The 26,857-nt window shown below is 38.5% G+C and overlaps 2 protein-coding genes across 5 annotated transcripts in view; both read right to left on the reverse strand.

Annotated features, from left to right (window-relative positions):
* Window positions 1–185: 185 nt before the first annotated feature.
* Window positions 186–17,227, reverse strand: pask (PAS domain containing serine/threonine kinase). Of its 3 annotated transcripts, none has more exons than XM_086078164.1 (21): window positions 16,946–17,227; window positions 16,611–16,847; window positions 16,178–16,380; window positions 15,712–15,882; window positions 15,435–15,569; window positions 13,704–13,838; window positions 13,412–13,580; window positions 12,874–13,055; window positions 12,677–12,788; window positions 10,368–10,545; window positions 9,489–9,697; window positions 9,298–9,418; window positions 8,595–9,139; window positions 6,405–6,547; window positions 6,142–6,306; window positions 5,820–5,945; window positions 2,712–2,846; window positions 2,427–2,626; window positions 1,992–2,125; window positions 682–831; window positions 186–599 (listed from the first exon to the last, which is right to left on the reverse strand). In XM_086078164.1, the coding sequence occupies exons 2-21, from the start codon at window positions 16,813–16,815 to the stop codon at window positions 421–423; spliced, it is 3,597 nt and encodes a 1,198-aa protein (XP_085934290.1). In that variant the 5' UTR covers window positions 16,816–16,847; window positions 16,946–17,227; the 3' UTR covers window positions 186–420. The 3 variants fall into 3 exon arrangements, with proteins under 3 accessions (XP_085934290.1, XP_085934299.1, XP_085934280.1); XM_086078173.1 differs by having other exon boundaries at window positions 186–581; window positions 6,142–6,309; XM_086078154.1 differs by having other exon boundaries at window positions 6,142–6,309.
* An 897-nt stretch (window positions 17,228–18,124) lies between these two features.
* The window catches only part of kcnab1b (potassium voltage-gated channel subfamily A regulatory beta subunit 1b), a 60,288-nt gene continuing 51,555 nt past the window's right edge, over window positions 18,125–26,857 (reverse strand). For both annotated transcript variants that reach the window (XM_086084887.1, XM_086084878.1), the window contains exons 10-15: window positions 25,150–25,235; window positions 22,370–22,490; window positions 22,201–22,295; window positions 21,942–22,062; window positions 21,662–21,750; window positions 18,125–19,018 (exon numbers count right to left, since the gene is read on the reverse strand). In XM_086084887.1, the coding sequence (XP_085941013.1) occupies window positions 18,929–19,018; window positions 21,662–21,750; window positions 21,942–22,062; window positions 22,201–22,295; window positions 22,370–22,490; window positions 25,150–25,235 (602 nt within the window). In that variant the 3' untranslated portion in view covers window positions 18,125–18,928. The remainder of the gene's footprint in view (window positions 19,019–21,661; window positions 21,751–21,941; window positions 22,063–22,200; window positions 22,296–22,369; window positions 22,491–25,149; window positions 25,236–26,857) is intronic.

Here is a 26,857-nt window from a genome sequence, read left to right on the forward strand (position 1 = left end):
AGGTTTTTAATGTGTATAAAGTCAAACAGCAGACTTGTGTCAAAACCCCGCCCACTTGAGGTAAAAGAGTGTTCCATGTCGCTTGCACAAATTGTAACAAGTCCATTTCATTGATTACAGAGGAAAACAAACATTTAAAATCATGGTAAAATATGTATTCATGTCTAAAAATAAATAGATATAAATATAGTTTATATTTTATTTAGTATTAAAATCAAAAACACTTCCTTCACTTTGAGGTCTCATCTTTTTAAGGCTTTAATTATTCAAGACAGTACTGCTAATATTAAAATACTTTCAAAAAAAAAAAAAAGCTCTAAAAGAATAAATAAAAACGAGGTGGACACAAAATGTATATTACCTTTGTTGCAGTAACCGCTCAAGACAAAACAAACATTGGATGGGCGTCTGTGCTTTTATTCAGTTTTCATTGAGGTACTTCTGGAGCTCCGATTCCAGGGCCACCATGGACAAGCGGTCTTCCTCATCGTCCTCCTCCGGAAGAGTGTCATCGCCTTGATCTGGGAACAACCCTTGTCCTGCATATCTTCGGGGACTGGACCCGTGGCGCTGCGGGGAGCCTGTGAAAAAGAGGAATGCTGAGAATCGGAAATCTAACAAATTTGGGTGAAAAAAAAGAGAGAGATACTTTTGAGGAGGCTTTCATGCTGGAGCACTCACAATTGCTTTGAGTTGCAGGGAACACCTCCGTCCAGGTGTACTCGGCCAGCGAAATGGGCTGGCTGACCCAGGACCGCAGAAGCAGCTGGTCCAGGGTCATCCTTCGAGTGGGCTCGGGGTGCAGCAGCCCACACAACACACGGTTCAGTTCTGATACACACAACAGACTTGGTAACGGGGAAAAAAGTACTTATCAAGCCAAACACTTGTAAAGGGCTCTCCTCCGTTTGAAGTGGTTTGCCGCCATCTCCTGGCATCAATAACTGATTATCAACTCTTGGGTGGCGTTATTTTAAATTTCAAATAGTGGTGTTTCACTCTAAAATAATATTTTATTTATTCCAGTAAACATTAAGTACAGTGCGGTACATTGATTTATGAGGCCCCAATTTCTCTAATTTGTTATGAGCCGTGGTTCAGTTCAACAGATTTTTTTTTTGGTGTGCAAAACTGACTTTCAAGTGAGCGTTATCATCCAGCCATCACCAGTACATGTTACCTCGCAGCCAGTAATCTTTTTTGTTTGAATTTTCTGTATTTTGCAAAGTCAAGCAAAAACCGTGGATTAGATTAATTTAAATTCAGCCAAAGTGAAGAGAGAATTAAAAATTTATTTTTTATTTTTATTGTTTTTACCGTGAGGACTCCCGCATTGTGGTTTCAGCTGCTCGATTATGAAGAAAATATGAACCATGATTATTTTGGTAATAATTTAAATCACAATTAGGACGATTATCTATTTTTTGGTACGAAACAAGAATATGTTTAAACATAAAAAACAAAAAATATTCAGAACAAATACAATTCTTTGAAACACTATAATTATGCAAATTCCTTTTGGATGCAACAAATAAACATTTGATCATACTTTTCTTTCTTTCTTCCTATTCTTGTTTTACTTCAACTTATATTTTAAACTTGTAATGTGTTTCTTTATGTTTATATGTTTAATAAAAACATTAAAAAAATATTAAATTTGTTATTTTGAAATAAAAAAAAAGGGCGCACATATATACATTTAAACAACTCAAAAATGAGTATTAATAATCATTTTTTTACGATTATGCTGATTTTGTAATTGTGGAGTGTAATAATTGAAATTATAATTTAATTTCGATTAATTGCACAGCCCTAACCTGAGGATTCACAGATCACAATGTCACAAAAAAAAAATTGTGTGGAAAATGTTTATGTTTCTGACTTTTTTTTTTAGGTTATTTATTAATTTATTGTAGGTGAATGGATTTCAATGGGAAACATTGATGTGAGCTACGCACAAAGCCAAAAGGAACCAAACGTCAGCACAGTACCTGAGGAGAGGGGAAAAGGAGGCTTGAGTTTGGCCTCCAGGATCTCCGCCACCCCAATGAAGGGGTTCTCGCTGAACAGGAGCGTGTAGAGCAAAACCCCCAGGGACCACATCTCCAACTCGGGACCTTCGTAGCTACGCGAGGGAAACACACATTAACCACAGCGCCAGATCGATTTCATAGGAAAGCAAACAGCAAACGTGTGCTCATCACTTCATTCAAGGCTAGCAAACGTTTTAAATAACTTTATGATTGTTGTATGACGTTTATGGCCCATAAAAGGTTGTAAAGGAGTGGAAACGGTGCTCTCGCCGTGCTTTGAGACACCCGTGACAAATATAATCCTCACCGTAAATGTCAACTTTGGCCGATATGAGTGTTGTGAAAACAAAATTAATTTCTTTTTTTAAAAATGGTGTTTCTATAAATACGTACGGATTTCCTTGAAGCACTTCAGGTGAGCAGTACTCCAGCGTGCCGCAAAACGTGTAAAAGAGCTTCCCCGGAGTCATCATTGCCGCCGAGCCAAAGTCGATGAGGCGAATGTGGAAACACTTGTCAATGACGATGTTCTCGTCTTTAATGTCTCTGTGCAGGATGTTCTTTGTCCTCAGGTAGAAGACGGCCGCGGCCAGCTGCCGAGAGAAAAAAGCTAAATGTGTCGTTCAACGAGGCCGTTTAGGAAGTGGCGCCGCCGGTGCGTTGCCCCGTACGGCGGACCTGTCGGAAGATGTAGCTGGCCAGGGGCTCGTCCAGTCGCGGCTGCATGTCGATGAATTCAAAGAGGTCCAAACCGTCTCCGTGTTTCTCCATCACCATTTGGAAGTAACTGCCGTTCTCAAACACCTCCAGCACCTGGCGGCAGGCAAACGCAAAAAAAAAGTATTCATTGTGCGCCGTGTTAACTCATTGTGAATCGTTTTGGGCATTTGGGGTTGTTTTGTAATGAAAATGAACAGACAGACAGTGCAAGGACAATATAACGTAACAGCGAAGATGTGACGGAACAAAGGTTATTATAGTAGAAAATAAAAAAAATAAAAAATTGTTAACTAAATAAAATAAAACAAGTGCTTAAAAAATGTACTAAAATATATACAAACTATTAGGGTTGGGTGAGTACTGATACCCAGCCTTATTTCAAGGTATCAGTCCTCCGGACGGTGGCCGACACCAGTACCAGTTGCCCTCTTGTGGCCATTTTACGATCAGGAACTTGAAATTAGAAAAATAGAAAATTACAATTAAATGTTTGCAATTTTAAGGAAAACGCTTTATTGGGATTTAGTGTTCTTTCTTTAAAATGGGCTGTCATTGTTTAGTTTAATAAAAAAAAGGGATTTCATATATCAATAGTACTAGTGGTACAGTACTTTATATTGGTGACTAGGGGTATGAATTGCCTAGTATCTGGCGATTCAATTCATAGGTCACGATTCGAAACCGATTATTCCCGATAAGAATCAATAAATTGATTATTGCGATTTTTTTTTTTAAACTCAAATTTAGAAAATACTTATCAGTAAACTTGTACATGTACACTGTAAAATTTGTATGAAAATGTATTTATTTATCTGAAAATTCAGGCTTATAACTGAGCCACTGCATTTAACAAACAGGTTGCAGTCCGTTTCATGTTTGAACAGCACTGAAATAAAAAAAGTAAGGCTTAATATCCCATTAATATAACATTCTTCCATGCTTAATGTGTGAATCCTAACCCTAAGTAAGACGTTTTGTTGAATATTCCCATACAAAATTAATGTTTAAAAAAATCGATTCGGCCGCATATCGAATCGATTTGAGAATTGCGGGCTGTAATATCGCGATATATTGCCGAATCGATTTTTTCTAACACCCCTAGTGGTGACTACTCAAGAGTTGAGTACTTGTATTTTTATCGGTCTGAAAACAAGCGGTTTCAAACTATATCACAAAACAAACTAAAACAGTTGACAAGACCTTGCTTCTTTTAATGCACAGATTAGGACACTCTAATTTACTGTATAGTTTGATTGTATTTGTGTTAATATGGACAATTTGCTCAATATTGCTAGTTGTGAGGATGGCTATACTATAACAGTAATAATGATGGGGACGGGTGGCAGGGCCTGGAGGCTAAGATATTCTAATAAAGCAATGTCTATATACTTTTCAGAATCATACCTTTGTAGCATAATATTTTTGTTTGTTATATTCTTACCATTGTTGGTACGTATTGTCTATTACAACTTTGTTTATCTTAACCAATACATTTACTGTTTCCTTTGTTCCTAATGTTGGTAGAAAATGTACTCATGTACTCATTAACAATTCTTTAGCTGCGGCAATACTCGTGTGTGAATATTTTTGTATTTCTGTTATATTGCGTCAAAGATAATTGTTTATTTAGTTTTGAAACAAAATATTGCAAGTACATTTTTGACAGAAATGGTGAATCCTTTTATGTTTTACATTAAATGTGTAAAAAGGGGTGGGATTAAATAAATTATCTTCTTCCCACTCCCTTTCAGGCATCTTGTTTCAACATTTAATATGTACTTTTCTTTATGTCTTTGTTATTGATGTCAATTGCGATACGTTGTCTGAAATAAACACAAGAAAAAAAAAAAAAACGAAGTATAGCAAAATTGTCCTTTGTTTTCATCTTTATTAATTTCTGACTAAATGCATAAACTCGTCAGAAATGAACACTTGAAAGGTACGGTACGCGGTAGTGGACACTGAGCCGGCGAATTATAATGCTACATTCACACCAAACGCAAAAAGAGCGCTTCACTGCCGGTGTGTACTCGGGCGCTTCATTTGCGCACACTGGAGAGAGGGGCTTTGCTTTGCTTCAACTTATCGCAACCACTTCCACTATGGCAAAACTCCTCATAAATAAATAAATAAATACATATATTTTAAATCAACGTTTAGACGTTTTTCAGCATGCAGACAGTAGAAACAACAATGCAACAGGCACTTTTTTTTTTACTACAGGCAGAGCGGATAGAATTTAAGACTTGGGTAAATTAAATTTTAGACCTGGGATGAAAACATGGGTGTGTGTGGTTTTTTTAAAATACATTTAAGGCTCCGGGGGAACCCTGCTTGCACTCCACAAACACTCCATATATATATTAAAAAAAAGAAGCTCAAACTCATACCAAAACTAATTAAAAACTAAACTAAAATAAAGCATTTTCAAAAACGAATAAACTCACTCTAAAAACTAAATGAATAAAAAATATATATATTAAAAAAATAGGGCTGGGCGATATGGCCAAAAAATTAAATCTCGATTTTTGCATTCATTTAGGACGATTACGATTTGAATCTAATAAACCCAACAAACATTTATTTATAGGTTTAACTTATTAAAAAATAATTCCTGTGGCAAAATGTTCAGACAACAATAATGTGTACTGATTCTAAATTAGTTTGAACAAATCTAACATTCATAGTTTGTTCTTAAATGCCACAATGAAGTAGTTGGTAGCTAAATGTAGCTAAACATGTCTTGTAAAACACCCTTCCAGCATTCTGCCACTTGTGCAAAATTACAACTCACAAAAACATTTGAATATAACAGAACATAAGAACAACAGCTTTTAATAATCCAAAAGACAAAATTCTATTTCACGATTTAGCAAATTTTCAACGTTTCGATTTTAAAAATGACGATGTATCGAATTAATTCCATTTATTGACCAGCCCTAAAAAAATAAAAAATAAAAGAATAAGTCAAAACGAAATAAGCACCAACTAACTATAATCCAGAACAATTCTAACAAGATGGAGACAAAGGCCTCATGGCGATGTTTCGGAAGCGGCGACGGTTACCTTGACGATATTGTGATGTTGCACTCGAGTGAGGATGGCGATCTCCTGACTGACTCGACCCAACATGGGGTCGTCCACCCAGCAGTCGCTCACGATCCTCGCCTTGCTGATGAACTTCACTACTGTCTGTAAGGCAAATACATACATTAAATGATCTGTAGTTCACATGAGTAACAGTAACAAAGAAAAACAAAAAATATATATTTTTTATCTTTACTTAAATGAGTGAATTATTGTAAATGAGTCTTTTTCTACACGGGTATCTGTCCTTCTACTGGAGTATATTTTTGCCAGTGCCGATCCTGTATGAGAATAATCTTACTTCTTGTCCATCGCAGCGCCTTATTGCCTTCCAGACAAACCCGAAGGCTCCTTTGCCGACAGCTTTAATAGGCTTGTACTCTTCCGCAAACTGCCCATCACATGCCCGAGAGTGCTCGAGGTCCAGTGTGGAGCGCAGAGCCTCAACAAGGCACGCCTCCCCGATCTTCTGAGGAAGGGGTGCAGGAATAAAACATACTGAGATCTAAATAAGTCTATGAATGCGTCACCTGAATTTTATTTTATATTTTTTTCCCAACTGACCTCTCCAAGACTGGCTGCCGATTTGTCGAGCAGGGATCGATCGTTTTGCGACACTGTCCAATGCTGGCCGGGCTTGCTCAACCACACGCAGAACATTCGTCTTCCATCAGGAAGGTCGGCTCGGACCACGTCGCACTGCACATCTGGAGAGATTATTCAACCGTGAGCCTAACGATAGGCAGAGAAAAGGATTTCATTTGCTGAGGTATTGTAGTGAGGCACGGGACGATCGTTTTAAAAAGTCAAGGATTCAATAAGCGCTATTACTGGCTGTCACGGTAGTAATGAGCTGCTCTTTTCTTTTTAGGGGGATTCTAAGCAATGCACAATATGATTAGCTGCTTGCAGAGTTGAGTGAACCTATTTGAAATTAATTAAAACTTCAATTAACTTTTTCATTCTCTTTCTCATTATTTGAGAGGAGAAGGAGAAGGAGAAAGGGGGACAGAGACAGTTATAGTTACACAGATGCATTCTGTGCATTGTCCTTTAAAGAAAAAGAAAAAACAGAGTGCCAGCATGTACTAGTTAGCCACAAGGACCATGAGTAGTCTACAGGTCTGTTCTAAAAAAATTAAATAAAAAAAAACCTCAACAGTCATGGGACAATGTGACTTACCAAGAAGAATTTAAACGGAAGAAGAATGTTAATTTTTTTTCTAACAATATGTTTACAATTTGGTTTTCTTGTTGAAAGTTATATATATATATATATATATATAAATAACTTTCAAAAACTTCAACAAGAAAACCAAATTGTTCTCATGACAAAGGAATTGTCCAGGCTATCTAAAATGTTTGTCCTTGATTGCACCTTAGAAAAGATTAAATAAAATAGATTGTGTGCAATGGGGAAAAATACAACAGCATATTAGGGCCACGTATAAATAGATATTTTTTAGAGGGCCAGGGCAATATTCCGAGCAAAAAACGTGCAAATTTGCCACTTAATAAACTCGCAAATTTACGGTGGGGGGGTTTCTCGCAAATTTGCGACTTTATATAGTGGCAGATTTGCGAGAAAAAACCCTCAAAAACTTACACGTAGCGTACTACTCGACTGTTTGTGCCAATACTTTTCGGTCGGGTTACCAAATAAGGAGATAGTAGCCTAATTGCGCTAGCATAGATTAATCATATCATGTTAAGCATTCGCTCTTTGAATCGTTGTGTACGGCTACTAGCCAGCGACAAAGACGCCTCGCTTTGCAAAGGTCCACACCCGGACGATCAAGCATTTTAAGTTAATTTGTTCAAATGTATATTTATGTTTCCAGATTTATTATTTACACATTCATACATTTTGGTATTTTGTTGTTTTTTGCTCTCCGTCATTCACTTGCTAGCATCTGATTGGATTGTGTTAGTCATCTGATAGAGGATCAGGAAGTGTTGTCGCTCTGGCTGCGGTGAATGACGAGTAAAGTTTTAATTTAAGAATAAATCTGTCTTCATCCTGCCTTTTCATTTTATAAACAGTGTCCCATTAACCATCAACGAATCCTCACATGATTAGACTAGAGCTACGCTACGTGTATTTCTCGTAGGTTTCAGAGGGTTTTTTTTCTCTGACTATTGCCCCCCGCTCTTTATAAAATGTATATTTATACGTGGCCCTAATACGCAGTCGTAGAAAAACGTTTTTATTCACCCAAATACTTTTTAAAAAAAAAGGTCACTTTAGAGCTGTAATTTTAATACAGCAATATTTTGACTCAGTTATCATATCACGGTCAGAATCAAACATGAGCTCATGCCTAACTGTAGTGCCAGTGGGATGTTAGTATTTTATGACTTTTTATCTTAGTGACATTTTACAGAAAAGCATTTATACTTCTTTAAGGTTTTGTTTCCCAACCTACATCTGCTCATCTATCCATACCAGTGACGTATAACAATGAAATGCTCTTCCACTAGAAAGCAAACGGTGCATGCAGTAATTATAATATGTATCAAATATTTTTATTTGGTGGCATGGAGATTTTTCAAATGTAAAATATGCCGGGAAACGTTTTTTGAATGTGTTTTTCTTCGTCATGCTAATTTATAAACTCCTTTATAAGACAATCATTGTTGTATAGTTTGAGGTGGTACTTTACACAGAAATGTTCTATTTTTTTTTCTTAACTTGAACTACTCCCGTGAGACACGAGTTTGAACTCGCACAAGTGAAGTGAATTGAATACATACCAACTCTTGTGCCATCTCTGTGGTAGGCACTGCCTTCAAATCGCCCCTCCAGTAACTGCGGCACATCAGACTTCAGCATACCTTCTGCCATTCTCTTTTTCTTTGGCGTAGACGTAGCAGGAAGGTCCAATGTTTCCTGAACCTCACCATTATACCCATTCAAGTGGAATTCCTGCCCGCTTTCTTTATGAACGGACGAGAGAGCAGGCCACTGGTCCTCCCCGGCCTGGTTCTCCAACTGCTCCTCAGTCTCTCTCTCATTCCCTGTCTCCGTATTGGCGTCGACGGGCCGATCTTCCGGGTCAAGGTCAATCGGGGAGGGTGCGCGCAGGAGCTCGGCCGTGTCGCAGGACGTCATGGAGTGCTGGTTTTCGTCGTTGCCGCCTTGGAGGCTGATCAGCACGGCGCTGCTCAGATCCAGGTCGGCCAGGGCTCGGGTCACCAGGTCGCCGTTGCTGTTGAGGTCCAGGTAACAACTGACCTCTGCCTGGCATGGATCGGAACCGCCGTGGCCAGCAAAGTTCTCGCAAAAGCCGGAAGAAGACCTGGAAAACGGGAATACTGAAGGTTTTTCTTCAACATGGATTCTGTTGCGATGTTACTTGTCCAACAGGGAAGACATTTAGTAGGCAAACACTCTATAGGCAGGTCAATTAGAAAAAATATAAACATATTTTATTTGTGGTAAATGTGAGCTGCTCACCTGCTCCCCATTGAAATGACCTCAAAGCTGGAGTCTTGCAAGGCGGCTGTACATGACGAGCGTCTGTCAGAAGACTTGACACCCCCACTTCCAAAAGCATGTCCATTCGGAGTGGGACTCCCTAAAAATTGTGGGAATAACAATGTGAAAAGTAAAATTGTCCGCAATTAATCTTTTATTTGAGCTCATACCTGCAATGATGTCATGTTCCAGAAGCAGTTCTTTATGTTTGGCTCCTGGTTGCTCAGTGGAGGGAATGCCGGTGGTGCCTCCCTCTGGCTGGTCCACCCAGGCAAAAGTCCTCAGGAGAGCCTCAGTGGTGTCCCCCGTCTCTGAGGAGTGGCTACTGGCAGCAGCTACCTGGGCTGCCTGTGCCAACAGCTCTTCGGTGTCATTGGCACTGCGGAAAGAACGTCTTAAATCAGAGTAACTAGTGATAGAAAATAATGGAGAATGTATGAGACTAATTATAGTGTATTATATATCATTAGGATGACTTGGTGTGGAAAGGGGTCAGAAATAGTAAATTGCGACATCCGCCACTGTTGTTGTCTTTTAGGGTCACCATATTGAGTCACTCATATGATTGGTTGACAGTTTTTACACCTGATGCTATTCCCGTTTAAATCTGGAATTGAGAAAATCATATCAGTTATATAAGTTTGACCCGACACTAAATATGTTTCTATAAAATGTATTTCTAATAAAAATTAGAGATGTAGGATAAATTGTTGGTAATGCACTGAAACTTTAGAATATTTGACATCTAAGTTCATGCCCCCTTTTTCCCGACTAACCATACATGTCCACCAGATGGCGCAATAGATACAATGAACTCAAATTTCATGCTTCAACTTCCAGTGTCATTCATTTACAGGCGATCTTCATTTTACAACACAGTTGCTGACCTAAACAAAATGCGTACGAAACCGCAGAACCCACCATTGCCTATTACTAACCTAAGCTAAATCAGTAGTTACGTCAGTGTGACGTCAGAATTAAAGCCATACAGCAGGTATGAAAACACTTGTGGACTGTAAATATAAAACGCTGATGTCCAAATGACCTACTTTAACACGCGTGTGGAAGAGACAGCAGGAGAAGTTAGCGTGGACAGAGGGCCTCCTTGTTTGTCAAGCCTGGTGCAGTTCCCGGTGAAGATTCGGCCTCTCCCTGTGGAGGATCTCTCCCGACAGGCTTCCTGCACCATGGCCATGTCTCCAGCCACCAGCGAGGACGGGTCCATGACTGAGGTCAACGGAAGTACGAGTAAAACACATCCAGTAAATAAATGACATGTTGAAGATGCAGGACTGTGATTTTTTTGGAGACACTCGATACCACTTTTTGTCCAGATGATAGCAGCGTTTGTGTAATTCATTCTTGAATTCTCAACAATACCACTAGTACTTATGATACATAAAATGTCAATTAAACTATGGCATATAATTCTAAACAAAGACCTTTTGGCACACGTGATCTACTGACGACTGCAGTGTAGCACCAGCTACTGGCAAGGAAGACTCAATGTCAGACTTAGCCTTAAGTATCGTAGGCTGGTTGTCGTGAAGGATGATTGGCATCCTTCACGAGAACCCGATACCTTGAAATAAGGCCGGTATCGGGCGAATACATCGGCCTGATACCGATACTGGTCCTCGCCCATCCCCGGTGATTATAAATTTCATCGGATTGCTATACTATAATCCAGGAGTGGATAAACTTGTGTTGAAGCCATGTTTGATTATTATTTTATGTTTTTACAAAAAGACAGATGGGCCAGGTCAAGAATTTTTTTAATTTACTGTATATTAAGTTAAAAAAAAGTAACTCAATTTGTCGTTTACTTTTCAAATGAATTAAAATTAACTATTAAAAATGTTAAACATATGGTATTTTTACTATATATTAGGGCCGGGCAATAAATCAAATAAATTTTATTTAACCGTCATTTTGTAAAACCAATCGTTGAAAATTTTCTAAATCATGAAATCGCATTTTGTCTTCTGGACTATTAAGAGCTGTTGTTCTTATGTTCCATTACATCCAGATGTGATTGTGAGTTGTAATTTTGCTAACTTTGGGTGTATTCAGACATGCACTGTTTGGTCCGCTTTAAACGGACCAGAGTTCTTTTCCCACGCTGATCCGGACCTTTTGTGCAGGTCTGAATACACATAAATGAATTCTGGTGCAATTAACTACATATGTGCCTTTTTGGCCTTAGCAAGCCACCATAGCCAAGCATCACGGGGGGAATATTGCCCGGTAGTGAATATTGTGCTAGATTAATTCATAATCATGCGTATTCTGTTTAGCCACGGTGTTGTCAGCATGTTGCGGTGGGCACGCGAAGCGCAACTGCTCCTCCGGTTACTGCATGCAATCGACGACGCGTTCCAAAATTAGAAAGAGCGTCACGGAACCTCCGTTGAATGAGCTGCCAGTGACGCTCGCAAATATCTTTCATCTAATAACGCCACAAATATGCAGGGCATATGCAGCACGTCGGAATTTCATGTTTTCCTCTATTTCCGGGTTTGGTTATGCGTTCAGCCCTCGTCATTTTTGTCCAATGGGAGCACAGATTGTCGCGCGGTCGACGTGATTACGCAATATAGTCCACTTGCAAAAAGCACAGCGTGAATATGAACCGCACCAAACGGAAAAAATAAAGTCCGCGTTTGGTCCGGACCAAGCAAGCGGACTAAAGGACTTTTCTGGTCTAAATGTTAAGTTTTTGTTAAAACTGTTTTAGAATCAGTATATATTATTGTTTTCGGAACATTTTGCCTAGGAATTATTTTTGAATAAATAAAACCTTTAAATAATTTTTTGTTGGGTTTATTAGATGAAAATCGAAATCGTCCTGAATGACTGAAAATAGAGATTTTATTTTTGGGCCATATCGCCCAGCCTTCCTATATAGTAAAATTAAAATTTACAGCTTAGTAAATTACAAAAATAATTTCATAAATAATTTTCCTTGTCAATTTTAATTTGTATTTTTATGTATGAAAATTCTGTGTGTAATATTTTACTATTACATGTTTTCTAAATTAACCTATTCTTTAAAAAAAAAAATAAGTTTAAAAGGTTTGTGTACAGGTAGCACAAAATTCTTTATTGCACTATTTCATGATTTACAATCAATTAATGAACCAAGTATTTAATATCAAATTAATACAAAATAAACCCAAAATAATAAATACATTGTAATCAATTTTAGGGAAAATTTGTTAAAATGATAAAAAAAAGAAAGGACTTTTGATGATGCACAAGTAAATGCAGGGTGGGCAATACATGGGCCACTTTGCCCAGCGCCGTTTAAACACACGTGAATTTCCGGTACGGTAAAACACGTGCTTTAAATGCTCACCAGATTTCACTGTACTTTGGACAGCCTCTGTTTGAGACTCTGGGAAGGGAATGATCTTCCTGACCGAATCGGACATCCAGCCATAGAAACCGGGCATGAGGAAAGTGACACACTGTTGACGACAGAGAGCAGCGGTGACATACAAGGCTTGACAAAAGACGCCCTTCGCCTTTTCACAGCCACTCTCATTGGCTAACCTTTCCTAGCAGCTCGTTCTTGCGGTAGCCAAACAGACTGAAAGCCTGTTGATTGTGGATGCTGCAGATTGAGCCGTCAGCTTGCAAAAGAAGGAGGCCGCTCATGGGGGCAAACGCCCAGATGGTTCCGTTGTACTCCAGTGTGGGGTTGGGGGAGAGGACCCTGCTGTCTCCCTTTATGCCTGTGTAAAAAAAATAAAAAATAAAAAAAGAACAATCCATTAAATCTTGGTCAGGCATGACGAGTCAAATCTTTTTGGAGTGGTCAATATCGATTTATTCTGAATATTGCATGAATCAAGATCTATATATTTTTTAAAATCATTTCATTGCCTTTAACTACTTTTTTTTTTTTTATCCACACCAATTCAAATATTGAGCGTTATTAGTATTGAAAGTTGGTTAATAGGTGAAATCTGACTGACCAAGTTGTTGGAATCAAACCAAACGCAAACAGTCAGTTTATGATATAATATTAAATAATTGTGTCTTGCTGTTTCACCGTACTGTTTATAAAACATGAATGTGACAAACGTACCCGACTGCTGACCATCTTCTCTGCCAAGACTCTCTACAGAGCATGCGAGGCTCATGCCACTGTGTCGCTGCTGAGGTCTTGCGCACTGCACCGCCCCCTGAAGCTTAACACACAGTGGCACTGATGCGCCATCTCTACTTTGACCACACACTCTCTGAACCCTCAGCATCTATAGGGGAGAAAGGAAGCAAACAAATCTGACATAATATCCAAAACGGGAGCATGAAGAGATACTGCGAGACGCGGCTTTGCGTTCCTGAGAGGTACAGTGTTAAAAGTAAAGTGTGCTTACTTTGGGCAATGCTTGACAGTGCAGGGGGATTTGTAAGGAGGGGATTAGCTCCATAACAGAAAGTCTTTTTAAGTCCTCGGGATGGTGGTATCCATGGAGATGAGCAAATGCAGAGTCACAGGTAAGAATTCTGCCCTGAAGGAGGGTAAAACCAAAAGCAATTTTCAATCGGTGGAGTCACAGCATCATGTAAATGGAGAGAAAGTGGAGAACGTTATCACCATGGAAAGAATGATAGACATTACATACCGGCAATTAAAACATACATGGACATATGCAAAAAAAGTAGCCATGTCATCTTTGAAGGTGTATTAACATGTTTGATGCGACTTGAGGAGCTTTTTTGAAGCACTTAAGTCTCGGTCTTGTCGATTATGTGATTTACATCTCTGTAGACGATAATTGTTTGCAAAATTGCATTGAATGCAAATATACTTTCGAGTCTAACATGTAGAAATACATTGAAACATTGTGTAAAGCATCATGAAGCTGAATTTTATTGATATCTCTGCTTCAAAGACAACCAGTAACTCATTTTGAGTTTACCAAAACAAAACAGCCGTGTTTTAAAAATGCAACAAAAAAACTGCGAGGTTCACTTCTGTGAACACGAGGTTGCGCACATTATGACGTCACAAATATGCGACACTACTATAGGGGAGGGGAGGGGTTGAGCACAACCACAACAGATTATTAATTGGCGGATGTCTTTATTATCTGTACGACGTCAAATTGGTCGATAATTGCAGATAATTATCGGACACCGATATTATCGTGGATCCCTAAAATTTGCTACATATGAAGTCCCATTTACCATACGGAGGACCTAAATGAGCTCGGAGGTAGGGGTAGGAATCTTTGAATGTCTCACGATTTGATTCGATTCTGATTTATGGGTGTGCGATTCGATTCAGAATCGATTTTCGATTGAGAAAGATTTTTGATTCAAAATGATTTGATTGACAATGATTTTCGTTTAAATTTATAGATGTTCAAGGAATCGTAATGATCTACTCCAGTCTGACTTGCTAATGCCAATTAGTGCTCTACTCGCGGCACTTTTATCACTCAAAAGAACGGCTCCACGCTGCAAAAAAACAACTTGATCGTGACTTTTTCCTTCTTCTCGCTAATGTGGCTACAACTTAACAGTGTATCAGACCGCGTGGAACCACACTGCCCCTAAGTGGCCAAATCGGGTACAAATGTACAGCGCTCCCAATAAAGGCACACACAAACAAAGGGAAGACCGTATAAAATAGTTTAAATAAAATCGATTTTGGGACATTTAAAATTGATTCTGATTCGTACTAAATGAGAATCGCGATTCTTATGAGAATCGATTTTTTGGCACACCCCTACTCGGAGGGTCTGCAATTTCAGCGTAATTCGTCGCACAAGCTATGTGCCTTTCCTCGCATAGTTGCATTAGTGCTAGCCAGTTTTGCTCACTCACCGGTATGAGTAGTCAGTTGAAGGAGGCTTGCTGAAGAAATGTATCCTAGCGCTTGACTTATAATTTTCTATTAACTTGAAAGAATGCTAATAATTATATGTCATTATTTATTTATTTGTATTAGAATTTTGCTATTAAATTCCAGTACCAAATTTTGTAGATGAACCCAACTACGATGGGTGCTTGCTGGTGTGTGTCATTGAACAAAATTATAACAACAGTAGATATATTGTAGTAGCAGACATATTTTAAAAACAATAATGTTGTTCACTTACATCTTGAGTAAACGTCAGAGAAGCGGAAATCCGTTCAACATTCTCCATCTTGACAAGGAGACGTTCCCCATTTTGTGACACTCTGTGGGTGCACACCAACATTGGCATCTCACCAGACACTGTCACAACATCAACCTACAAGAAGAGGAAGACAATGGATGGAGAATATACATCTCACCAGGAAAACAGATTCCGGGTATCCCAATGATCATCAGCCCACATGGATGACAAGTAGTAAAGGTAAAGGTCAAAGTGCCTGAATGGGTCGGCAACATACCACTTTCCCAGATACAGATGCCACACTGCCATCCATTAGCAGATAGTCCTCAGGCAACGCTTCTTCCAAGACTTGAGTGGTTTTCTTCAAAATGCACATCAAGTTTCTTCCTTTCAACTCATCCGGGGTGCACGCAAACAGTTTGTAGGCCTGATCGTTGGCTGATAAAATCTTTCAAATAAATAAATAAATAAATAAATAAATAAATAACTTAAAAACTGACAGGTGCAGATTTATTTATTTATTTATTTTTACTTAATGGAAAACATTATAAAACACGGTGATACAACTTTTAAGCCATGGCACATATTTTACATTCGATTTAATGGATAATGCCTGTTCTCCTTTTCTTTAGATTAGATTCTCCTAAAATCCCTTGCTGTGGGATCAATAAAGTCATCCTCTTCTCACTAAAGTGCTGCAACAGAGTTTGGGAATCACTGTCCTAAACTCTAGAAAACTGTACCTCTCTGCTTTGGTGGTCGACTGTCAGGAGCACTTGGTTTGGATTGAGTGCCAATGGCGGAACAGGCAGCCCAGAATCTGTTGAAATCAGACGACTATAAAGCTCGTCTTCCGTCTCGGACATTGTGGGAGGGCGTGGTAGAGCGTCAGTAGATGTGTCCAAATCAGGCTGTGCGGAGGATGATTGGGGCTTTGTTGCTGCTACTGAAGCACAAACATCATAAAATGGAAAATGTTGGGAATGAATTTATGGAATTTTTATAGAATGAGTACTAGAATTTTGGTTGTGAATATAAGTCAGTTGTTCTGATGGTGTTTAGGCCAGCAAAGAAGGATTTGCTGACCGCCCCCGGGTTCGATTGATCAATAAATAACAAAACAGTCCATATAGTTTTAAGGACATTTGTTACACCCCTTGTGTGGCCATCTCTCACCTGGAGATGACCCATAATAGTAACGTCGTTGCAATTCCAACATATTCCTTTTCTGTAGTGATCTTTGGGCGCAGGGGTAGGACTTGTTCAAGTCGAACTCGTCCTCCAGCAGGTCGGAGGAGAGATCAGGCACCACGCAAATAGAATCTCCTTTCTCAACGAAGTGCCGTGTGGCTTCAAAACGAGACTCGGTGGCGAGTGACATTGGTGTTGTTGTAGGTTCTTCCGCTGCAATCACTAACCCACGAAAATTGAATTACTGGCTTGAAAATGCGTTAGGATGAAACACTGTAAAACATATTGAATACAATTTTTATGTTTGAAGTAAGACTCACCTCAAATCAAATCAGGTGCCTTTGAAGCATACAATGAATGCCGTGATTCGTTGACGACAGTCAACAAGGTAACGCGAACTCCCTTGTGTTATTAGCTTAGCCACGTTAGCATACCGTCTACTAATCGCGCTACAAACGTTTCCTCGACCTCAATACGGAGTCGAACCAGCAACCTCCGTCGTTTTTAAGACGCCGACGCCATGAGCACGAGAGAGTTTGGAATCAATACATCGTGTTTAGCTCACGAACCATTTTAACAATTTTCGTAAATCGCGGGCTTCAAGCAACCACTGAAGAGATGATATATACGAAGTGCCTTGGAGCCAATCAAATGTCACGGTTCGAAAGCGGAAACGCTTATTGGATAAACTGAGAGGAAAACCTGCCTTTTTATCCACGGTGACAGCGCCACTGCCCAATCAACTCAATTCAACTTTATTGAATTAGCTTAAAAATATATATATTTAAAAAAAAAAGTTGCTGGAAAAAATCGTGCTGTACATAAATAATAAAAAAACACAATAAAAATAATAACCAAGTTAACAATACAAGCAAATAAATAGCATATTTATCTTTATAAAAAATATACCTCTTTAATAACATACAATTAGTTGGTGACATCAAAATATTGGCAATGTCATACAGGAGTTTTCATTCTTATTGCACAGTCTGCATTTTTATGTGAAGACGAGACAATTCTCATTGTCTCATTGATTCTCACAATTTTCTCTACCACTTACCTGTACCCTCACTGGGGTAATGGAGTATATCCAGGAGAGCCGTTGTACACTCTGGACTGGCCACCAGCCAGTTACAGGGCACATGTAAAGTTGACAATCAATCATTGACACTCAAATTCAAACATGATAAGAGTCTTCAATTAACCTATCATATGTGTTGCAGAAACACCACACAGGAAAGGCCTTTCAAAGATTTGAACCACAAACCTATGAACTGCAAAACAGATGTGTTCACTGTGTTGCCAAGTCTAAATATTTAACATGTCATTTATTGAGAAAACTGATACAGTTTCTACATCCGCATCTTTCAATTGACACATTTGCTCATTGTTTACTAGGCTTAGTTTACAAGCTTTCATAACACAAAGAAAACATTATAGTCTACTGTTTTTGTTTTTCTAAAAAAAAAAAAAATAATAATAAAATAACATGGCACAAGTTAGTTATAATCTCTTTATTTCTATGTGCAACTCTGATGAACCACGCTGAAAATACACATGAACAGAGAGAGCAAAATAAAGGCCCATTTAATAAAATGGCTTCTGGAAGAAAGTGGTATAGAAGCCCAGCATGATAATGTGTGTTTTCATTAGCTAGGCCTATATGGCTCTGTTGTTTTAAAAGCTCCCCCTTACAGATTCACTATCTCACCCAACCCTGACAATGTTTAACGGCAGCATTTGAACTCAAAAGCCATGAAGGTAAACAACATTTACGGAGGATGGTTAAAACTGCTCATCAAGTAAAACACGTTACAATCAGTACAGCACAGGTGTTTTGGAAAATATATGAGCTGATTTCATCCTATAACGGGAACAATTGATCACATTGACGCTTCAGTTTGAGCTGCGATAAGAAGTCTGCTGAGACCAGGCCCAATTACACCGTTGACATTATGTCGCCTTTACCTCAACGAACATCCAGTGAGGCAAAATTCTGTCTATCTTAAAAAAATAGATGCAACTTAACTTGAAGTTACTCACTGCACGGCAATGACGTTGCTTGATTTTCCTCACCTCATCCAGAATACATTGCACTATTCTGCACATTACTTGGGAAAAGAAGGATGATTCCATTTCAGAAATGACCTCATTCTTTGCCAAGGATCTCATTTTATGATAATTATGATTCACAGTCACGCACAAGGTCACGCAAGCAAATTGGGCACTGGTTGTGCCATGGCTGTATGTGTGATCTTAGATACACTTTTCCAGGGACAGTTTTCCGAGACTGTTGGGTCATTCTAATGGTGGTAGTCTTTTTTGCTGTGTGGACGATTCCCCAGAATGTGATCCACTTCTGAGGCGATGTCCGCTGTCATCTTTGGAATCACCTAGAGTTCACAAAGCATTGCTTTAATACCCGATCAAACACTGACAACAATATAAGTAATAATATATGTAGCGGTCGAGAGAATCCTCGAAAGTCAAACACAATCCATTGCGGGAAAGAATACGTATGTGGTTAAAATGGTCACAGCGGAAAAATCTTTATTAACTCATTCACTGCCATTGACGGCTATAAACGTCAAAAATCTATTTTAACAATTTCTATTAGTTTACCATTTTTTCCACTTTTGTTAACAATAGTATGAAACTTTGAATTTTTTTTTATTGTACATTTAGAACAGATATGAAATTTGGGATTAATCGCGAGTTAACTAGTGAAGTAATGCGATTAATTACGATTAAAAACTTTAATTGCCTGATGCCTTGAATTTTTAATAATCTCTTCTTTTCTCTTTTTATCCATTCACTGCCATTGACGGCTATAAACGTCAAAAATTCATTTTAACTATTCATATTAGTTTAACATTTTTCCACTTTTGCTAACAACAGTATGAAAACCTAGAATTTTTTTATTGCACATTTAGAACAGATGTCAAATTTGTGATTAATTATGAGTTAACTAGTGAAGTCATGCAATTAATTACAATTAAAAAATGTCATCGCCTTTTGCCTTTAATTTTTAATAATCTTTTTTTTAATGAATTTATAGCAGTGAATGTTAACTGTCCAGGCAATGTTTTAACTAAAATATATACAAAATTAGTTAACTACTGTATGAATAATTAGTTTAAACGTGAAGTCAACCCTGCATTTTTTTTTTTTTTACAATAAAGTTAGTGGAATATGAGTTTAGCAGCAAAATCCAACCATTTTTATCCATTTCAGGGGGTGGCCATTTTGCCACAACCAATCACAGCGCAGCTTAAAAAAAACAGGTGAGCTCTGATTGGTCGTTGCCTAAGCAATGAGTAACTGTGACATCATCTTCAGTAAATGACAATTTTGCTTCATAACTCATGTTCCACAAATGTAATATTAATAAGAATGTCATGTTTAGACTAGTGAGGTCACATGAAACATATTATTGTCAAGAAATGTTTAAAGCATAGGTGTCAAACTCCGGTCCGGGAGGGCCGCAGTCCTGCAGGTTTGGGATGTTTCCGTTCTCCAACACAGCTGATATATGATCAGCTCATCAGCAAGCTCTGCGTAAGCCCGATAACGATCCTGCTGATTGGAATCAGCTTGTGTTGGAAGAGGGAAACCTCCAAGACCTGCATGACTGCAGTTTGTCACTTTTCTACTCGCGACTGCCACCTCTGGCCCAAAGCGTAACTGCAGCATCTGTGTCAGGCTGGTTCACGGTGCGCGTGCGAGTACGTGCACGTTCTTAAAGCGACAGCCACGGTTGACAAACGAAGACATAACTTCAAATGAGGTAAGAAAAAAACTCTTTGAGGTGAGTTAAAAAAAAAAAGGTCAAATTTCAATATGTGAACTTGACTTAATGTGCAAAGTTTAAGAGTAGAAGCCGGATTTTGTAGCCACAAAGCCATATTAATGCGACGCACATAAAGTGACTGAAAGTTACATTTGTTTTAGAATATTATGTGGCCTTTAGTACAGAAAATCAATACTTTTATAAACACTATCAACCTACAAGTAAAAAAAAAAAGGCTATTGAGAAACCTTAATCTGAACGAGACAAAGTGCAATTTCTGTAGCAATTGCGTGGGAATGCTGATAGCTGAAAGCTAAGCGGAATGCTTTTGAAGTAAATTGAAAGATAAATAATGTAAAAATCACAAAGTGTTAATTAAAGTTGAATGATAAATGAATGACAAGAAGTGTTGTGAAATGTTCGGCATTCCCACAACAAAGGTGGTGACTTGGCGGAAGAACGCCACATCAGTCTGCTATCTATCTGCCGCTAATTGCCGGTGGGACAGTCACCTGTGTGGCCAAATTTCACACTGTTTTGTTGGAGACTAGGGGTGTTAGAAAAAATCTATTCGGCAATATATCGCGATATTACAGCACGCAAATCTCGAATCGATTCGATATGCGGCCGAATCGATTTTTAAACATACATTTTTTTATGGGAATATTCAACAAAAAGGATTCACACATTAAGCATGGAAGAATGTTATATTAATGGAACATTAAGCCTTAATATTTTTATTTTAGTGCTGTTCAAACATGAAACAGACTGCAACCTGTTTGCTAAATGCAGTGGCTCAGGTATAAGCCTGAATTTTCAGATCAATAAATACATTTTCATACAAATCTTACAGTGTACATGTAGTTTACTGATGAGTAGTTTCTAAATTTGAGTAAAAAAAAAAAAACTCAATAATTTATAGATTCGCATCGGGATTAATCGGTATCGAATCAAATCGTGGCCTATGAATCGTGATACGAATCGAATCGCCAGGTACTCGGCAATTCACACCCCTATTGGAGACATTTATTAAATTAAAAAATTAAATTTAAAGATTAAAATTGACATTGTATGCAAAGAACATAGCGCATCACGGTGAATTTTCAACAAGGACTCATTTGTTAACGGCCTGATTTTTTATTTATTTTTTTTATTTACAGTGAAGTTGTACGACTTTTGCGGCTTTCAAATTTTGAGATTCCACTGTAAGTAATAATACACAATTGATGCTAATTATTTAGTCAACCTGGATGGCTCCGAGATTCTCCGTTAACTGGCTTGGATTCGAGGATCCCAACAGTACTGAGCTCACACCCTCATTCCTCAGGCACCACGCTGGGGGAAAAAAAAATACATAAACAGATAAACTTGATTAAATCCTGCAAGGGAAATTAAAGCATCGGGAGAAAGGAAATTGCAATTTTCACAATTGGATATTGCAGGTATTGCAATTTTAGAAAACAAACAACAAGTTGCAGTTTAGAGCCCCCCCAAAGTATTAAAACCCCGAGCAGGGAGTCTCTCACCTATAGCGAGTTGTGGTAACGTACAACCGAGCTTCTCCGCTATATGAGCCAACTCTTTCAACTTGTCTTGCTGTTTCCTTCCATCCTCGCTCATTATTTTCTCTCTTAACCACTGGTATGGCTTTCAAGGTGAAACAAACAAAAATAGATGAAATGATCTGTAAATTAGGACAGCTCAAACCAAACTACATTAGACGCTTGTGCCCACTGGGGAGGGGGGGGGTTGTGCGCTAGGCTGGTGGTCAAAATGAACTCGTACCTTCATGGAGGCTCTGGAGGACTCGGGTACACCGTTGTCGTATTTGCCAGTGATGATGCCGCAGGCCAAAGGAGACCAGGAGACTACGCCCACACCTGTGATGAAAAGATCACGTGAAGGATGTGAAGGATTTCAAGGGCCGCCTGCGAGGGAGGATGATGAAACCGACCGATTTTGTGGTAGAGCTCTGGCAGCTGCGTCTCCACTTTGTCCCTCTGGAAGAAATGATACTCGGCCTGCTCACAGACTGGTGGAATGAGATTGAACTGCCTGGCCACCGAGTAGGCCTCCTAAATAAACCAATAGAACACAAAAAGTAAACCCACCATTACTTGAGGTTTGGCATTGGCAAATTTTCCTATTTCTGGATTTTTATTAGATTTTTTAATATTTAATTATTTTTATTTTGTGCTATATTATATTGCTTTGGTGCCGTCTAGTGACATGTTGGGACCAGGGTCGTGTTGTCACTATCGAATATTTTTAGAATCGATTAATCTATCGATTACTCAAACGATTAATCTAATTAATTTTTATTTTGCATTTAAGTGTATTACGAAATCATTTCTTTCCCTGATTACTGTTTATTTCGTCCTTTGCATTCGTACACTCTAAAAACAGTTGGGTAAAAAATAACCCAACTATGGGTAAAACATTTGACTCAATTCCGATTTTTTTCACAAGTATCAGATTTTTTAATGCAGTGTGAACGGCACAATTCCGATTTTTTTTCCCCACACCAAACCCCCGGGCCTCTTTGGTACGTGGATATAAATCGGATATGTATGCGATGCGTCTGCACTGTGAACGCTCATCCGCACGCATCCTACTGACACGTCTGTGAATATATACAAAGCTATTTTGAGTACCAGTAAATTACTTCTTCCAACCTCGCTACTCTGGCGACATGAGATGAAAAAATAAGTCTGACAGATTTCTGTTGCTGTTTGTAAACAGCACATTCAAACCTGATGCACGAGGAAGCCGAGGATAGCAGCCAACCAGGAGTGAGCGTGAAAAACCGTCCACCAACCAGGAGCGCGGGCGTTGGCACAGCTAAATTTGCATATGACCCTGATAAAGGTCGCTTGCCTCGGCGGCTTGGCTGGCGGTGAAACGTTGCGAGTCGGGTTACTTCCGTGAACACCGCAACGTGATGCGGTTTATTTTGGTTGTACGTCACTCGACGTGTGCTCTTTGCGCACGCGAGTTGCATTACGGGCGCATGCGAGTCGCATTTGTTTTTGCATTTGTTTTTGTAATGTTAACGGTACATAAAAAGATAAAAATAACATCATGGCAAGTATTGTGTAGTAAAAAATCAACAAAAATATTTTGAAATCAGTTTAAAAACAACCACAAATCAAAAACAGGACTGAATTACCAAGTACTTATTAAATAAGTGCATTGCATAATACCGTTTCATGCATGTGCCTTTAAGAGGCGGGGCCAGGTAGGGTCATGTCTCTTTCGAGCTAAGAGCTGTGGCTGACATGAGCTTGAGTGAGTTTGTTCACTTTGTTTATGTTCTGCCGGCGTTCAATAAACAGCCGCACAGCATCTCAGCGGCTGTGGCTCTCCTTTCCCACGTGTGAGGAAGTTGACGCCTCCCTAAAAGTTTTGTAATTGCCTACAGATGCCACGTAGTGGCGGCTTTTGTCTAAATGAAGCTCCTCAACCTACTTCAATTATTATTCTTAGTTAAAGTCAGTTAAATTAAATTTTTAATCGTAATTAATCACATGACTTAAAGCAACACTAAAGAACTTTCAAATTATTTTGATAATGGCGGTGCCATATGGACCAAAGCGGTATGGTTATCTCTGAAGGAAGACCACATTTCCCATGAGGAGTTTTGCAGCTTCTGCCAGGAAAGCAGTAATTGTGCGTCGACGTTCAAATTGACTTCCCTCTTTGTAACGAATGGGGAAAGGGGGAAGTGACGTATGCCACAAAGCAGTCAGCACATTTGTGGTTTCTTTTTGTGTGACAGTGTTCCTACCGTCCTCCTCAAAGTTGCCTAGTGCCAGTAAAAATGATACAGACCTCTTCAGGCCACGGCGAAGGTACCATTCAACTAGTTTTAAGTCGATGTTAGAGTTATAAAAATATTTTATCAAGGTTGAAAAGTTCCTTAGTGCTACTTTAAGTAGTTAACTCATGATTAATCGCAAATTTCAGGTCTGTTCTAAATGTACAATAAAATATCTGTTTCCCTAAGTTTTCATACTCTTGTTAACATTAAAGTGGAAATAATGTTAAACTAATAGAAATATGGCTGCACCTCTTGGTCATTGATGCAGTAATTTCATAATAATTTATCAAACTGAGTTAAAATTAAAAAGATGTACTGTACTGTAAAAAACAAAACAAAAAAAACTGTTTTTCTGCCACTAGATGGCATAAGTGCATTTGTAAGACATTGGTGACATCTCAGTGCATTTTTCTTTTCATTTTAAGAGCTATCTAATCTTTAACATGAAGTAACTTGTGAAATTCTGCACATTTTTAAAATTGTAAAATAAAACTTGACCACAGTCTCCACAAATATATGCATTATCATTAATACATTTATTACTGCTAAATTTTGACGTGGACGCGTCTGCCGCGTAGCGACTAGAATTCCCCCAGTACAGGTTTTCCAAGTATACGGGGTGGTCATTAAATGAGTGCCATTAAAGGAACTTTAAATTAACTCAAAGTTAACGCACAAATTTTGACACCCCTATTTTTAATTTTTTTTGCACCAAGATGGTGCTATAATTGATTGCCTCAGCAAATTTGCGAATACTGACCGATGAACATACCGAACATACCGAAAATTTGTTTGAGCATTTCCCCACCTTTCCGATAAAAGTCAGCAAAGGCTTGATGATCAGATATCTCTGCGGAGTGCGTTAAGAACCATTTTTCCTCCCTGATTCAAAACGATTTCCTGCAGTCACTCACCATGATCTCCATGGCAGACCACCGTGATGTCCCCCAGTACATGGACATTCCCTGGTTGATCACATGGGTCATTGCTCGCACGATCTCTTTGGAGAAGAAAACAAAAGGCACATATGTTAATTATAAAAAAGTCCCTTTATAGTGTGCACAAAGTAACTATTTAGTGAGCCGGGGGGAGTTAAATATACATGATATTGCTTTTGTCTCTAATCGACCTTTAAACGCGCTAATAAACAATCTGCCATACTGGCTATTAAGTTGTAGATGCAAGTAGTGAAAAGTGGTATGAGAAGAGAACACAGCAGGGTGTGATATAAAAAAAAAAAAAAAAAAAAAACGGGATCTTTTTCTTTTCATCAGAAGTTCTCCCTCTGAGCCATCGTGTGCCTCAGCGAGAGACAGCGTGTGTATCATCAGTGAGTGTGTGCGCGCCAGTCTGTCTGTGTGGGTGAATCAGGTGGGAGGAGGAATCACAGCTCCAAAAAACAGGGGGAGTGATAGATGAGGAAGATTGTAAAAGCTGTTAATCAAATATATTTTCTATGAATAATAAGTGGCGCTAACTAGAAAATGTAACTTGATTCACAATAATATCGGTAACCCCCCCCCCCCCCCCCCCCCCCAGCTGGATGGTGATGATGCCTGGAACAACAGATGTCCTTGTAGCTGAGGTGAGATTTCCAGCATTCACCATCAACACCTTGCTCATGCCAGCGCAGTCAAAAAGGACATTGTGGGTGTCGTTTTGAACAAAAAAAACAAATTATACTTACCTGCAATTCTGAACAAACCATTTGAAATGAGTAGCTCAATATTTTTTGGGGAAAAATAATACGTACTAATTCAGGCTTTAATTGCAGGGAAATATTAAACATTTGACATTATTAGCAATACTGCAGCAGAGATAGAAATCGCCATTACAACGCTTAATGATATCGATATTTCTCTTTTTAATTTTGGACCGTTTTCAAGCTCACCACGGCAGCGATTAAAATGTCAGGACAACATGAACTGAATGATGAGGTTCTATGAATTCAGGGCCGCGCTTGCGGAATAAGGGCCAAATGAGTTTACTGTATAATTGACTTTACTATATTAATGGCCTTCAATAAGACAATAACAATGACAAAACAATTACATGACTCTAAATTGGCCTACTTTCACTGCACTTTTGGAATTCACTAACTTAAATCATAGGCGTGAAATGAAAAACAAGCAAACAAATCAATTTGGATCAGAAAATCGCTTTTCCACTTTCAAATAAATCAAGAAAAGTATCGAATCATCTCTAATTGGAAAGATGCACATCCCTTGTGTGTTTACTTTATATATATATATATATATATATATATATATATATATATATATATATATATATATATATATATATATATTAGGGGTGTCAGGCGATTACATTTTAATCGTAATTAATCGCATGACTTCAGTTGTTAACTCACGATTAATCGCAAATTTGAGCTCTGTTCTAAATGTACGATAAAATGTAGGGATGCACGATAATGCTATTATCATCCGATACCGATAAACCAATAATTTAGGAAGTGCCGATGTCAATAACCGATAAGTAAGCCGCTAATTGTTTGCAAAATTAACTTGAATACAAATCTACTTTCAAATCCTAACGTGTACAAATACATTGTAAAGAACCATGAAGCAGCATTTTATTGATATCTCTGCTTCAAAGACAACC

This window comes from Leptonotus elevatus, chromosome 1 (assembly GCF_054856555.1).
Source record: "Leptonotus elevatus isolate MCC_2025b chromosome 1, RoL_Lele_1.0, whole genome shotgun sequence".
NCBI classification, from domain to species: domain Eukaryota; kingdom Metazoa; phylum Chordata; class Actinopteri; order Syngnathiformes; family Syngnathidae; genus Leptonotus; species Leptonotus elevatus.